The 15,668-nt window shown below is 44.7% G+C and overlaps 1 protein-coding gene across 8 annotated transcripts in view; it reads left to right on the top strand.

Moving 5' to 3' along the window:
• CSMD2 (CUB and Sushi multiple domains 2) overlaps positions 1-15,668 on the top strand; it is a 323,412-nt gene that overhangs the window by 192,283 nt on the left and 115,461 nt on the right. For 7 of the 8 annotated variants that reach the window (XM_072027339.1, XM_072027338.1, XM_072027336.1 and 4 more), the window contains 2 exons: positions 4,219-4,401; positions 14,766-15,092. In XM_072027339.1, the coding sequence (XP_071883440.1) occupies positions 4,219-4,401; positions 14,766-15,092 (510 nt within the window). The remainder of the gene's footprint in view (positions 1-4,218; positions 4,402-14,765; positions 15,093-15,668) is intronic. The other variant, XM_072027341.1, reaches the window with a different exon arrangement.

Genomic DNA, 15,668 nt, shown 5'->3' with positions numbered 1-15,668 from the left:
AGGGACATGGCAAAAAAAAAAAAGGGGCTTTCTTCTTGCTTTATCCCTTCTTCTTCATCTCCTTTCCTCATTGCTGGAATCAAGTAGAAAAACTAGACAATAGGAACTCCCTTGTCGTGGCTCATTAAGGATACATACCTAACACTATTAACTTTCATTAGTTTAAGCAAAGATAATATATGTGTGAAATTGTGTGTGTAAGGCTAAGTATATTCTTAAGGGTCTTTCTGACTAGAGCTAATATTTGTGTGCTTTCTTCAGGTGTGGCTTCTAAGTGCTCACAAATCCCACATGTTGTGGATATATTTTCCGGAGAGTGGAATGAATTTTGCTCGTTCGGTGTTTGCTTGCAGCTCTGAACTCCTCAGTTTCCTGCTGAGCTGAGTCAGGAAGGAACAGAAATCGCGTGTAGCCCCAGGAAAACAGCAGCCTAAATTTTGGGTGCCAGCAGTGTTTCTGTGCAGCTCTGTAAAGGAGCAGAGACGGTGAGCGTTTGCTCTCCCCAAAGCAGGTCTGTGCCCACGCAATCCGAGGGACTTGCTCTTCCTCGGTGCTCTGGAAGTAGAGGCTGCCTCCTTGGCGCTGAGCACAGGGACCCGATTCCCCCACGCACCACAGGGATACAAACAGCACAAACAGCTGGTGACAAATTTCCGGCAAAACGTTTTCCTTTAGAAAATACTGTTTTGTCAAAAACTTACCTGCATGATATAATATTTGATGGAGAAGTTTTGAAAGATTCATTTCAACTTGTTTCATTTAAATAATGTCAAAACACTTGATTTTGATGTTCTTGTTTAGTTTTGACTATTATTATTCTAATGTGGAAGAGATTTTACTTAAACATTCTTCAGGTGAAATGTTTCAATCTTATTGAAGTAACATGTTTTGATATTTCTGAATCACTCATTTTTGGAATTTCTGCTCTGCTAAATATCTCATGAATTTTAATATGTATCAAAAGACATGTAGGAACCAGAGGATTTTCTCAGGACAAAAATTCCATTTTATGACCTCTCTAAAGTAATAAGACGTGTTAGCTTTGTTTGAATGCTGCTAACAATTAGATCACATGCATAGTGGAAAACATGAGCTCTAATTCCTCATTTCTCTCCCATTCTTAAGCCTGTGATTTCACACTCTAGAGATGTTCCACTTGGGTTCACGCGGTGTGACAGAAAAGGACTGCACAAGCTCGAAAGTGGGGGGAGCCCTAGGAGGGAGGAGAGCATTCAATCAGTACCTCGAGAGCATCTGTGTTACCTTTATTCTTTTTCAGCAGAGGGTCGAAAGAGAGTTATTTATTTGCTTTGCTTGGCTGCGTTTTTTCTGAGTGCCTGGTAGCCCGAGCATGTCCTGATTTTACAAAGGCAAAGAATATGCTGAACACTCGTAGCTCGTGCTGCCTTCTGCAGTAGCTGGAGCTGCTTGGCACGTCTGTCAGTGGGGTACCCATGGCTGTTGTTCTTCCAGAGCTACAGATAGATGCACAGCGAAGGTGTTTGGGTCAAACATCTTCACCTGCAGTGAAATCTTAGCCCTGGAGGGACCCTAATGGCCAAACAGTCCTTTGGGGCGTTAGGAGGACAGGGCTCTCCCTCTCTGGAGCCAGGTGTAAGCAGGCAGGGATGTTGCATGGCTGTTTTTAAAGGGCTTTGTTGCTTCTCAGTGGGAAGTCTCTGCATGTGGAGGGGCATTTGTCCCAGTAGCCCAAGAAATGCTGGCCCTTCTGCTCCCACAGTGCAGGGTACAAAGGCTTGAAGCTGACTGCTCACCCCGGCCCTTAACACTTAGAGCATTGTTTTAAGAGATGGCTGGAGGGGTGTTTGTTAGCATCCATCACACTCTGACCAATAGCAGCAACCAGAGTGGTGTCAGGACACGTAACTTCAAAGGTTTTTCCCAGATATATAGCATATATATATAGCATATATGTATTCCTAGATATATAGCATATATATATGCCCCCTTCCCAGCATCTCAGAGCCCACAGTGTCACAGGCTTCAGAACAGGCAGCAATTGGACGAAAGGCACCCTGCAGGACAGCTTGCCATGAGTAAGACTTGCTAATATCGTGTTTCAAGGTGTGAGAAAGAATGACATGACAAAAATTAATTTTTAAGGGCTGTTGGCTTCTAGCAGGAAAAGTTATCAGCTCCCTGTGTCTCTGTCAGGTCACAATGATGCGTGTTTAAAATATGCATTCCACCCTTTGATCTTGTTACTGTTTCTTGAGTCTTGAAGCTCAGTTTTCTTTCTGTGATTTACATTGTCTCTTTTTTTTGTAGAGCAATGTAAGTTCAGTTCTACTTTGCGATACGAACTGTTTCGTTTTTGTCCCTCATACGCAAGAACAAATCTTCAACATATGGATTTTCAAAGCCTGCAGGAAGAGGCATAAATCCTGGCAAACTGTTTTCACTGACAGGCGAAAAAAGAAACACATTTCATGAAAACTTTTCCATTAATATTAATTTATGTTAAATTATTTTGGGAATGCTTCGTTACCTGGCAGTGACTTTTTAGTTCAAGATGCAGAGAGCAGTAGCAGAAGCTAGGTGCCTTTTCGTGACTTCTATTCATAATACCACCTGTATCTAAGTTGCCTGAAGTCAGCATAATAACGAGGTGGTGCTTGTTATTCAAACCAAATTGGAATATTAGATGGAGTAATGCAAATCTTGGATTATGCGATTTTCTTCTGTAAAGAAAATGTCACAAAAGAAGTTTCCAATTTGGTGTAAGAAATTGAAATCGGGGAGAAAAGACAGCAAAGCTGATCACAGATGATGGGGATAAAAAACTAGAGAAGGCTGGAAGACGAGATGAATGTGAAGCAGATGAATACTGTGGGAGAACTAAGAAGGCTGTAAAGGAATGAAGTTTTGTAGCTAGTAGTGATACAGTGCAGGGGACCCTTTTGAAATGAAATTGTGTGGAGCAGCAGATAACAGAAAATTGTGTCCGCGATTTACTTGAAGTCAAAATACATGCACAGCAAGAGATTAACTGCGTGTTTTCACGCAAGAAGGTGGCAGCTGTCGCCTTCAGGACCACACGTGGAAATGAAAACGGGGTGGTAAGGGAGAGAGAGAGAGCAAACACAGCAATCCACCAAACACACTGTGCCTGTATCCTCATGGCTGGGGGAGTCCAAGGTTTGCTCATGCTAAGTGACACGATGTTGTGTCTGTTTTAAACCACATCCCTGAAACAAATGCAGAATAGGATCTCCTTGGCTATCCCTGGTTTTCATTAGGCTATGATTACCTCAAGGATGAGGGAGCAGCTGGCAGAGGCTGTGTATTGGGTCTGGCTGGAATGTTAACTTTCCCAGCAGCAGCCCATACAGTGCCGTACGCTGTACTTGTAGCTGGAACAGCAGTGTTATCACACCAGTGTTGTGTCTGCTGCTGAGCAGCAGTGGCACAGTATTAGGCCTTTCTCTAACCCTCCTAGGGGGTGGGCAAAAGGTGAGGAGAGAAACATCACTAGGGCAGCTGGCCTAAACCAATCAAAGGGATATTCCATACCATGTGATGTCACACTCAGCAATAAAAGGGGAAAACAGGAAGAAGAGAGGAGGGGTGGGCTCTCGTTTGGAAGACGTCGGTCCTCCTCTCGAACACCGGCTGCGTGCGTTGAGGCCTTGCTTCAAGGACGTGGTCAATCATCACTCATTTGTGGGAAGTAGAGAGTAATTTCTTTCCTCTGCACTTCCATATAGCCTTCATTTATTTTGTTTGTTTGTTTTCCTCCCTTCTTTTTATTTTATTTTTTCCCCTCCCTTTCCCCTTTCCCTTTTTATTTTCCCCTTAGTTAAATTGTTAGTTCATGGTAGTCTTTATTTAATTATTATAATTATTTCCCTTTAATTAAATTATCCTTATCTCAACCCGTGAGTTGTTCTTTGCTTTACTTCTCCCCCTCCTCATCTAAAGGAGGGGGAGTGAGAGAGCGGTTGTGGGGTTTAGCTGCCTAGTACGGTAAAACCACCACAGGCTGTTAGGAGGGGAGGCCTTCCAGAGTCACAGCACTGAAATTCGTGTTATGTCGGGTCCCAATTCGCCTGGCACCGCTGCTGCCCCGCATGCTGAGGGGGCACAGGCGCTCTCCTGGGGCTGCGATGGCTCTGCCAGAGATGCAGGTTGACAGCACCACGCCAGCTCCATGTTTTGCTGCCTTTCCCCAGCAATATTTGTTTTATTTTCTTTCAGAGATCGACCAAGGGAGCTGTGGTGATCCTGGGATCCCGGCCTACGGCAGAAGAGAAGGATCCACGTTCCGCCACGGGGACAGTTTGAAGTTTGAGTGCCAGCCTGCCTTTGAGTTGAAGGGACAGAAAACAATTACCTGCCAAAAGAGTAGCCAGTGGTCTGCTCAGAAACCAGTCTGTGTTTGTAAGTCAGTGAGGAGATGGCTCTAAAATATTTTCCCTGTGTGCTGAGGTGGTCACGTAGCATGGCTGTGTGCTGTGCTCAGACAGCCGAAGCCGTGGGGAGCGTTTGGTTTGGTTCTCAGCAGGAGGGGAGGTGCGAGGGGGACAGCATCCAAATCCAGATGTGGCCCCATGCTGGCACCACGTGCTCTCTGCTCTGCCCATGAGCCCTCCTGGCTTTTGGGTTCACGTTAATTCCGCAGAGCAAGTGGGATTTTTTGTATCCAAGATGGGGCATCAACAACAACAACAAAATTTAAATCTATTCAATTTGGTTCTGTTTTCAGCTGTTTCATTTTCTTTCATTACCTGACAGTATTCAGGCTCCCCGCTGCTGGGCCTCAATTTTTAATTTGTTGTATGAGTTCTCAGCAGGAATAGGATATTCTGCTCTCAGTGGTGACTGAAGATAAAATTTTCTAAAATGGGGATTTTCTAAATGGATAAAAATGGGGAGTTATGTGCTCAGTTCCTGTTGGGTTTTAATGGTCTCACTGCCCTTTGAAGATGCAGTGGGCAGTCTGTGTTATTATATTGATCGAACCTTCATTCAGGAAGCGTTGTATTTGAGCGTTACTAAAACTCACAAAAGCGTCTATATTTTCTGCAACTGGTGACAAACAAACTCTTCTTTTTGTTCCATCTATACTTAGTTAGCTGTGCTAAATTCTGTGTCTTTGAACAAATACTGTGCTCTAGTGGAGTGAGACTAAACCTACAAAAAACAACAGTTGAGTGACAGAGAACAAGTATGAGGAAAAAGGAGAGAGAGTTAACAAGTGGTAATTTTTAGAACCGTGTATTCACTATACAGATAAATACATACACTGCTGTTAGATACTTCAGTATAAAATACTAATTTATAGCATGGCAGAACTTGGTCCGCGCCAAAGATGCAGCTGACGGGGGGTGCAATGGGTGGGTCAAATCCTGTGGCTTTGGAGTTGAATCTGGGCTCTGCAGGGGAAGCAGGGGCTTTAGTGTCCCTATACTGGCATTTTATGGGAGAAGAAAATCCATTTTCAAGTAAGTGCCTTTCTTTTCAAACCAAAATTTAAGCTCTGAGCGTTTGTGTATGTATATGTGGAGAAAAGAAGCAATTATCTCTGAGTTTTGCCTTTTCTAGATGCAATGACTTTCTACCTACTTGGTTTTCTCTATAAGCAAATCAGCTAAAGATGCTAATGAGGAAAATGTAGTTTCCCTGGTTATCTTTGAAGTGGGAAGCATTAGACCATTTCTGTGCTTAGCTTCAGAAGCTTTTTCTCATTTCCCAGAAGATGAATTCATAAAAACAGCCGATGGTTGGGTTGAGGTTCTTGCTGACAGTTTGCAGGGAGGCTAAACCTGTTGTTTGCGGCTCTTATCAGGTGATTTTTTCACAGTAGTGGAGCAGAGGCTTCCCAGCAAAGTTAGACTCTATTTTTTTGTAGGTAGATAGTGAACAGGGCCATCAAATCAAGCTCCAGTCTTCCAACAATCAGCAGTCCTTGCAATGCGTAGCATGGGCATGAATTTTTTAGTTAAAATAATGCCATTGTATGCTGTTTTCTGAAATTCTCTGGTTTTGGATACTTACGAACCAGCAAGTCAGCGGGTAGGTAGTGGAAAAAGTATTTCATAACCTTCTTACACCTTCCTTCCCCTGCCTTCGGGTTTGCTTATTCTAGACAGCATCATATTAGTGCGCGTGAATCAGAAGAGGTGATGTGACAAAATGTGTAACCTGGCGTGAAATGTGTAGTGGGATTAGTGACAACTCTCTGTAAATGCTGGGAGACCATTAAATGTATTGGGTATCAGGCGGGAAAATAAGGTAACCTGATTTATGTGCTGCTAGTGGGAATATGCAAACAATTTGGTGCTTCTGATACTGGCTGCAAATGCATGACAAATGCAGAAGGAGATTAAACAGTGTGCTACGGTGCATCCTGCTGTCTTAAGCAAATGATTTATGAGCAGACAGAATTCATTGTGGGGAACTCATTTCCTGGGGCTTCGATGACAAAGCAACACAAACTATTTAAGTCATGCATCTGCTTATTGCAATGGATTCTTAATTTGTGACTGTGCCTTCATGATAACAGAGCTACCATCTTCATCCTCCTCGTTGTCATTGCATCCCAGCACTTATTCAGGGCGAGCACGTAGGTCACTGGAGAAACTTTGCAAGACTTCTTGGTGCATGTTCTCGGCTAAAGCCTTGCTGAGCAAGGTATCCTTGGCCTTGCTGTGTATGTTTAGATTATCACTGATGATCTGAGATACTTGAAACGACTGCTCTGAGCCTGAGAGCCTCTAGTAGTGTAACTGGACGGGGAACCGTGGCACAGTCATCTGTCTGTGTGTATGCTCTGAACTTGGTGTCTGCTTCCATGCCGTGTGGTTGTCTGGGTAGCCGTGATGAGTGCGTACTGAAGACCTCTTTCTGTCTTTTCTGCCACACCTTGTAGTGCTCAAATCATGTTTGTAGTTCCTATCCTTCCCTGACATTTGCATTTTCAGAGTTACAGGACTGTGATATCTTGGTATCTGTCAGAGGCTAAGGCGGCTCTCATAACCCGGTATAACCCAAGTCATTGCTTTCTTTCAGAGCCACATTCAGTTTTCTTGAAGTCTCAGAGGACAGCAAAATGGGCTCGAGAGGTGTCAGGTGGATAAATGCTACCTAAGGAAAACCATTGTGCTACTTAGATAAAGTTTGTGCTCTGATGGGAGGAACTTGTAAGAGGTATAATATTCAACTAAAGTCTACAGTTACCTGTGGCTGAGGAGATTATTAAGTTTACAAATGGGGAACCAGCCCATAATTACAGCTATCACAGGGAGTTGGTGAGTTGTTCAGATATTGCAGTGAAAGTGCTGATAAATGTCCAGACAGATGCAGTCGGGGAGCAGGGCATTTCAGTAGTGCTATAACTTCCAAGCATATGGTTGGAATTACTGTTTAAACATACTCATATATAGCAGGGAAAAACACATTATCTGAATTTTATGAGAAATACAGCAGTGGATAGCCCTGGAACGAAACACTTTGTATGACCAAAATCTGTTTCCTTGCTGAGGAAAGGAAGGGCTGACATCCTCGCTGCAGGACAGTGCTCTCAGAGAGCTTCTGCAGCCGTTCAGTAAGTCAAGGAACGAGGCTCCCAGCCGTCCCTCTCCAGCACCTCCCCATCCCTGCAGCCCCCTTCCCATGGGTCTCGGACCTACAGCTCCCAAGGTTTCAGCCCTGCACCTTTAGGCAAATGGTTTCTTGCACCAAACAATGCTGTCGTCATGTGATAGGCATTTATTGCTGAACTGCTATAGAATGTGTGTCCTTTGTAACCATCTTGGTGACTAAAGGCAAGGTTTATTCCTTCTCTTAACTATCCTCTCTCAGTTGCTCTCGGGGAGTAATTTCTGCAAACAACTTACATCCTGATACAAGTTTAATTGATTGATCCCAGACTTGTCATATTTTAAGTTTTCTGGACCCGTCAAGTGTTTTAGAGTTAAATAACACTTAAAGAAATCAAACAATACCTAGAGTCTGATTACAGCACATTGTGCAAACCTGGGGGTGGAGGTTTCTGTGCTGAACTGAGGGGTATTTGTTTGGCATTGATTGACTGGAACTCCACAAAGGCTGGCAATAAGTAAGGGCATGTGCTTGTGTGTGTGTGTATGTTCAAATAGAGGGGCCATGATCTGAGCTGTGCTGTTTCAGGGTATTTTGGAATCCTTTAGAGACTTGGTCCGTTGTTCTGACAGTCATTACAGGGGTTTTAGTGTCACTCTGGTCTTGCTTTAGGATCTGCACTAGTTTATGGAGGGGTTTACGTGTTCATTAACTTTATTCGTATTATAGCCCTGCTCAGAGCAGTAGTCTTGCATGATGTTCCTTTGTACAGAGGCAGAAGGCACGTCCCAAAGCACTTCCAATTGAAATTATATTAATTTGTGTGTTTCCTCCTCTGGCTTTGGAGCAGATGTTATGCTTCTTTCCTTTCTTGTTCACTTGGAAACCTCAGCCACAGCCCTTATCTCCTCACCGAGCTGCTCACAGTTGCTGTGGCTTGCAGCGACACTGCAATCAGCGTGCCTGCTGGTGCTGGAGGTGTGCAGTGCCTTGTTGAGAGCCCTGCATTCACCCTGTCCACACTGAGCACCAACCTGATCCTTCGTTGTTGAGAGTTGTCTCTGATTTCCCTCTGCTAAGAGTTTGACAGAGCTCAGGATCCCCTGTGCTCGCACACACATGCACTAACACAGTCCTCTGCAGAGGCACTGGGATTTTCTGCATTTTTCCAGTCTTTCTAAACACCTGATTTTGTTTAACAGCAATGTAAAATCTATCTCCTCCCTACTCGTAATTACTTCTTTTGTTGAATCCCACATTTTCATGCTATACCGGCTGAATAACCTTAGCTCCTCTTTGCAAAGAGCGCAGATCTTAGTTTTGAGCTGAGTAGCTAGCCTTTGTGCACCCTGTCTGGTACAAACACTCAGGATTTGTAGATGTTTTCCCAGCAATGTGCTAATCAGAGCCATGTAATTCTGTATCACTTGACAAGTTTTTTTCATTTAGCTCTAAATTAAATTGTTAGTAGGTCATTATTGCTGTTCCATTTCCTTATGTTCTTGTAGATGCAGATGTTTCCAGTAGAATTTGAAGAAATACAGGAACTGTATTAATTTATAGTTCCAAGCTGTTTTGTGGGTTTTGTTGTTGGTTGTTTTTGGTTTTTTTGGTTGTTTGTTTTCTGTTGATGCTTTTTATGAAGGACCCTGATAGAAAGTTCCTGAAATAATGGCAGAGGGATGCTCTAATCATCTCTGCCAAAAAAAATGGAAAAGGGTATGGGTAGGTAACCTTACCCTACCAAAACACGTTCACCCTCACTTCAGCAAAGCACCTGGTCACATTCTGGGCTTACACAGCTGGAAGCCTGCCCAGGAAAGGGCTCGTTGTCTGCTGAGGCCACTTCCAAGGCTGAGATGGCTTGGGTGTTTGTGCAAGAGATGTGTCCTTCAGGACCTGTTAACACCTTCTGATCACTGCTGACCCAAGTTGAGTTCAAAGCAGCAAATCAGTGGTGAAATACTCCTTATCTCCAGCCTGTTCCCCTGAGCCACTGAGACCCTTTCTTTATCCAGCAGTAGGTGAAGCAATTTTAATGAAGGCAGGATTACCATGATCTCTGTATACATGTGGGATTTGTAGCTTTTGTTAAGAACCTTGTTTCACGTTTGCAGCCATGTAAGACCATTCCGGTCTCAAAATTAAGCAGGGCATTTCCCCTTGAAGTCCTGGTTTTGCACCGCAGCTCCAGTTTATCAGAGCGCTGAGACGTAAATGTTTGCTTGAGGAGACATACGTATATAAGTGCTGTGCTGGGCAGGAATGCACTTAATTACAACGAATTACACACTGATTGCCCCCCACGCTCCCCAGACTTGGTTTTGGTGTAGCCTATATGAGAATTTTCTTCTTTTTCCTTTTCTGTGACTTTAACCTGGGGGCTGCTGCTTCTCTGCCTTGCAAGTTGTGCCAGATAAGCTGCACGTCTTCTGGCATGACACTGCTCAGTTCAGTTGCTCACCCTTTGCTGCACTAATGGCAGCTGCTGTCACCCCTCTGGCAGTCGCGTGCTTGTGGGAGCCTCACCCTTGTTTTCCAGCAGTCAGCCTTCAGCACCAGATGTGCAGAGAAGTGGGACTTTTTGGAGAGAGAGACTCGAGTCCTGGCCTGTTGCACAAGCAGCTTCCAGCCTGCAGAAGACAAATGTGTAGCAACAGTTGTCTGGCAGCTTCTAGTGCTGCAGCAGAGGAAGGATGCTCTGCTAAACTGTGAAGGAGCAAGAAGAAAAAGGTGCGTAACAGGACCGCTACCAACACTCCTAGTGCTAGACTGCTTTGAGGGTTTTGCCAAAAAGTGCCAATTCAGCTTCATCTTCTTGTGGACACCATCGCTGATTCCCAAGAGAGCCTGTAGGTCTGAACTGCAGTGAGGGGGAGAGTTCCTCTAAAATAATCAGGGGCATACAAGAAGGATCTCGTCATCATGCAGAAGCCTTGGAGCACCTCCTGAATAACAGATGGCTGCAGAAACCCTGGCAGACAAGCAGCCCAACACTGCTGTAGTGGGATCAGCATCCTCCAGTAAGTTTAAGAAGCTTACGTTATTCCTGGTAACCCAGTCACTGCTCCTGTTTTGAGTGGGCAGGAATGAAACCTGCTTTGGTATTGTAGCTCGCTTCCACATTCACAGAGGCTTCTATTCAGCCTGTGTTAAGTTCACGGATGATACTTTCCTCAAATTTTCTGAAACCCCACCCGTTTTCTTTCCTTTTTTCTTTAACATACCTGCTCTCCCGCCCCCAGTCAGCCGCATGCTGGCAGTGACAGCTACTCCATCAGAGTGAGCTGAAGAGTTTTGTGGCTCTGTAATGCAAAAATGTTCTCCCGGTTAATGTTTGCTCCAGACTCCATTCTCTCACCTCCCACTTGCCCTGCTGGTGCCTCAGGGTTTAAGAAGGAAAACGCATTGTGATGCAGATATGTTTACTGAAAGAGCAGATACAGAAAGAGGAAAATACAAAATGTAAAGCACTTTGCTTCACAGCTGGAGCCAGTGCCCTGAGCTTCCAGCTCTGTTAGCTATTTGGGACATATGGTTCCCAGAGTGAGGCGTCAGTTATTAACCAGGCTCCTGCTGAGGTCCTGTTTTTCCAGTCCATCACCAAGCTATGCCTAGAGGAGGAATTTACTTAAAAATGGAAAATAAGGCAGAAAGTATGTTACCGTCTTCAAGCTCCATCCCAAGTGGTCAGAGACTGTGGGAATGATATCCAAAAGCTGAGAGAGAAGTCGGGATTTTTTGTTGTTTCCATGGAGACTGAACTTAATACAGTGATTCCCTGCTTTGTTTTCAGCTCCTGAATCTGGTGCCTTTCCTGTTTCCACCCGCCGCAGGTGTGCGCTCCCCCCAGGATCAGCCCTGGATTCTCATGTGCAGGATGAGCAGGGATGAGGTGTCTGGGGCCATCGGGTGTGCCTCGCAGCAGAAGCGAGATGATCTGAGGAGGCAGGATCTTTGGAAGGCAAAGAGAAGCAAGCTGTGCTTGCACTGACCAGACAAATGCAGAAAGTGTTCCAGGCTGAAAGCACAGAAACAAGCAGCTGTGCTGGAGAATAATTGTTGGATAGCCTCCGTGTTCGGCTCAGCCACGAGCATTGCACACAGGGAGCGTGGGGCAGCATCCTCTCGCCACTTGGCTTTCTAAGACAAGAAACAAGGAGCTGTTCCTCCCCTATCTTCCTACCCTAAATGAAGGCAGAATATTGATAATGTTTGTGATGACTTGAATAAACATCTTTCACTCATCCGTTAATGACGTGGGTCTCATTGGCTTTCTTAGGTAGTCTACTGTTTCTACGAGGTTTTGCTGTGATTTATTCTGCTGTATTTAATAAAGGCATTTTTCTAATTGCTTTTGCATTACTTCATCAGTAATAATTGATTAAGGTCAGTACAAATTTGAACCTCTGCTATGCACATAATGAAACGTCCTCTCGTAAGGTATAAGAATAACCGTAATAAATATTAATTTAACTCTCTTAGCTCAAGGCCTCAGAGTCGCAGCTATTCCTAATTCCGTGGTCCTGACAGACAGGCTGCAGGCAGCAGGGCTGCCCTCTGTCTGTCTGCTGGTTGAGATGACTGCTCGCTCCTTGGGGGCACTTTGCTCCCGACTGTCTCGGATGCGCAAAACAGCATGAGACAGGTAATGCTCAGCTGTCTTCCACCTTTCCAGGGTACTATCATCTTTGTTCTGATAGCACATTTCACTGTCCTTGACGTGTTGTTAAACAGCTGCTGCTTCGATCTGAGCCTCCAGCAAAGCGCTTCTGGTAAAGCGGGGAGCTTGGAGTGGGATCACAGCGCCAGCTCTGTCCAGAGCAGCCCCAGACAAAAAAAAAAAAAAACTCTCAAACTGAAGAAAAACCTCTCTTGCTTAAAAAAATAAATCCATAAAATCTTCATACTGCAGACATGACAGTGAACCTGGTGAAGCAGTTGTCACTTCCCGGGGTGGACGTGCCCCTGACCTGCCAGCAGGATGGTGACCCTCAGGGAGGCAAAGCTGAGTGCCCCCCATGGGGAACTCATACGCTGGTGTCCTGGATCAGCTGTGGCCTCCATCCTGCAGCCCAGGACTTGGCCGTTTCCTATTTTTATTTTATTCCATGGAAAATCAAAGTTGTAGCTCCCTGCAGCGCAGGCTTTGGGGGGTTTGGGCTGTTATTTAATCTGTCATTTTAAATTATCTAACAAAGGTTAATTTCATATTCTTCCCTCACTCTGCTTTTCTCTCTTTTGTCAGCAAGTTCTTTGTTGTTGTTATTTCCTGAAGTGAGCCACCAGCACTGGGCCATAATAGCTGCGCCAGCAACCGTACCTCTCTGTTGCTGGCTATGTAACGCTGTAGGTCCTGTGTAAATGCTAATTTACCTCTTTGGATCTGAAAAACTATAGGAGATACGTAGCACCTGTGTGGAGTTCCTACTGCTAAGATGTTTCTCTGTGTGTGAATGCATTTATTTTCAATAAGGGTTCGTAGGAATATTATACCCAGCTTACGCTGACAGAATTATTTGACAGCATCCCTTGATATTTCAGCAACTAGTAAAGAACCTAAATCCTGAGGATATTTTGCAGTTTTTCTCTTTAATCTGTTCTCTTTGTTGCTGAGAGCAGGAAATGGATTGTGTAGCTCTTAGCCTTGATAACGTCATGGTAACGTCCGTCCTATTTGATCTGAAGCCATTAAGCGTTGAAGGAAGATGGAGGGGAAATAATGGAGGGAGGGTGAGCATTGAACCAAATAATTGTGTAAATGCCAAACTAAAACCAGTTTTATCCTCTGTGTGATGTCCTTTTGCCAGGAATTAGTGAGATCTATGTTCCAAGTAATGGATTTTACCCCAAGGGTGCGTGGTGGGGAAGATGATGAGTAAAGCATACATACATAAAGTATCAAAAACATTGAATAGGTACCACTTAAAATGCAGCCTTGCTTTCCCAAATTAATGGACCTTGTCAGCTGAAATACAGTATATATTGAAGACTCTTGAGAGCTAAAATTTGTTTCATATGCACTCTTCCCCACAACTTCATTTTAAGACTGCTTTTAATTATTTCCACGGGAATGGCAGTCCAGTTTGAGCCCTCATTGTGGTGCCGTGCTGGCCCAGCAGAAGTCAGTGATTTATTTGCAATGGGAAGGGGGGGAGCTGCCCCTAACCTGAGCTGCAAGTTGCAGCTGGCCACTGCTTGCTTTGTTTCCAAGCTCCTTGCACTTGGGGAGGACCAGGAAGGGTCTGGGGCTCTTCCTTGTGCCATGCAGCGAAGTTGCCACCAGAACAGTGGCCTTTATTTTTCAGTGCTCCTTTTGGCACAGGTGGAAACAGCTGCCCAAAGAGATGGACAAAGGTAAAACTTCTCAAAGGAGTTGTCAGTTTATTGCCTGATCATGTAAATATTAAATCCAGGATGGGGATAGTCTGAGGGTGAAGAATTCAGAATGCACTGAGGCTGCCCAGGTGCAGCTACATCTGTTGGGGAGCATGGATGAAAACTGCACTTAGCAAACTGAGAGATGTATTCAAATAATAGATATAAAGTGGAGGCTTTCAAGCAACTCAGAGAAATCTGTACTGCACTCAAAAGTGCATCTGCAGTTACGCAGTACACTAAAACGTTTGGGTACAGGTAACAGAGGAGCCTGGAGCTCAGCATGGGCTGACAGCTGAGTCGATTCGTATCCTCAGGTCCTGTAGGTTGTGCTGAGTTGTGGCTGCAATTGTTCCTTCTAAAGCAAACTTCTTTATTTTGTACTGGCTGCAGTTACATATTGGATTCTCTTGCAGGATTTCTCCTGGGGATATGCAGGAGAATTCACCTGCAAAATACCGAATCCCCACCTGGCTGAGTGACATTTTCTTCCTGCAGAAAAAAGAGACCCAAATTCCATTGTGCACGGCACAAAGCCTGTACAAACGTGAGGGGCAGCACTGTGCTAGGCTGGAGAACTGCAAGCCAGCCAAAAGCAGGGACTGGAGACCACTTTGGAGCAACTTCTTCCCCATGCAAATAAATCACTGACATCCAGCAGTGAATGGAGCACTGGGCCCTTCTTTTCTTTAATTGTTTCTGAGAAGCCAAGCAATTGGGGATTTGCAGGAATCACCCAGCTCAAGGGACAAGGAGGGGGGGAAACATGACAGCAGCTTGTAGGAGCACTGTGCTGCATGATTGATGGTGATTTCTCATTGCAGTTTCCTGCTTTTTCAACTTCACCACCCCATCCGGGATTGTGCTGTCACCAAATTACCCTGAAGAATATGGAAGCAGCTTGCACTGTGTTTGGTTAATTATAGCTAAACCAGAGAGCCGAATTCACTTGGCTTTCAATGATTTTGATGTGGAGCCTCAGTTTGATTTCCTAGCCGTGAAGGATGGTGGGACTGCTGAATCGCCGGTGCTGGGAACCTTCTCAGGAAACCAGATCCCTTCCTCTCTGACCAGCAGTGGACACGTAGCCAGGCTGGAGTTCCAGACTGACCACTCCATGGAGAAGAGAGGCTTCAACATAACCTTCACTAGTAAGAGATCAATCCTTCCTTCTTGTTTTCATTTTAAGCTCTAAGTTCTTGTTGGGCACCTGTTGGCAAGAGTGGTCTTACTGAAATCATTGCAAATCCAGGGTGAGTCTGAAAATTGGGGATTGTATCTGATTTGCAGTTGGGTAATAGAGGATTGGATTTCAAGCTTGGAGTTGCATGCAGACGTTTCTTCTGGCCATGTAGTTTAGCATTGCCCGGTGGTGCAAGAAACAGTCTGGCCCTGGATTATCTCTCCATGGAGCATCCAGGGGTTTTGTTCTCCCATCAGTCCCCAGCCTGCTGTGAGCTTTGACTTCCCTCTTTGTGTCTGCATTCTACTTGCCAAGGTGAGACAAAGCTTTGTGGACAGCCGTATGTAGTAGCATCATTTGCTGACTCCTTTATGTATGTAGGACTTTAAACACTGAAGGAAACATGTTGCAAAGTCTTACAATGCAAAGCATTGAAACTTCCATGGATATATTTGGCTTCACGTAAGTCCAGCCTTCAAATCTCAAATGAATGCTACGGTAATTTTATCCTCGTATTGTCCTGTAATTTTCTGAAGAGCATTAT

The sequence above is a fragment of the Anas platyrhynchos genome, chromosome 24, assembly GCF_047663525.1.
Source record: "Anas platyrhynchos isolate ZD024472 breed Pekin duck chromosome 24, IASCAAS_PekinDuck_T2T, whole genome shotgun sequence".
Classification (NCBI taxonomy): domain Eukaryota; kingdom Metazoa; phylum Chordata; class Aves; order Anseriformes; family Anatidae; genus Anas; species Anas platyrhynchos.
Note: the sequence above shows the minus strand (reverse complement) of the source record. Positions and strands in the feature narration are given on the sequence as shown.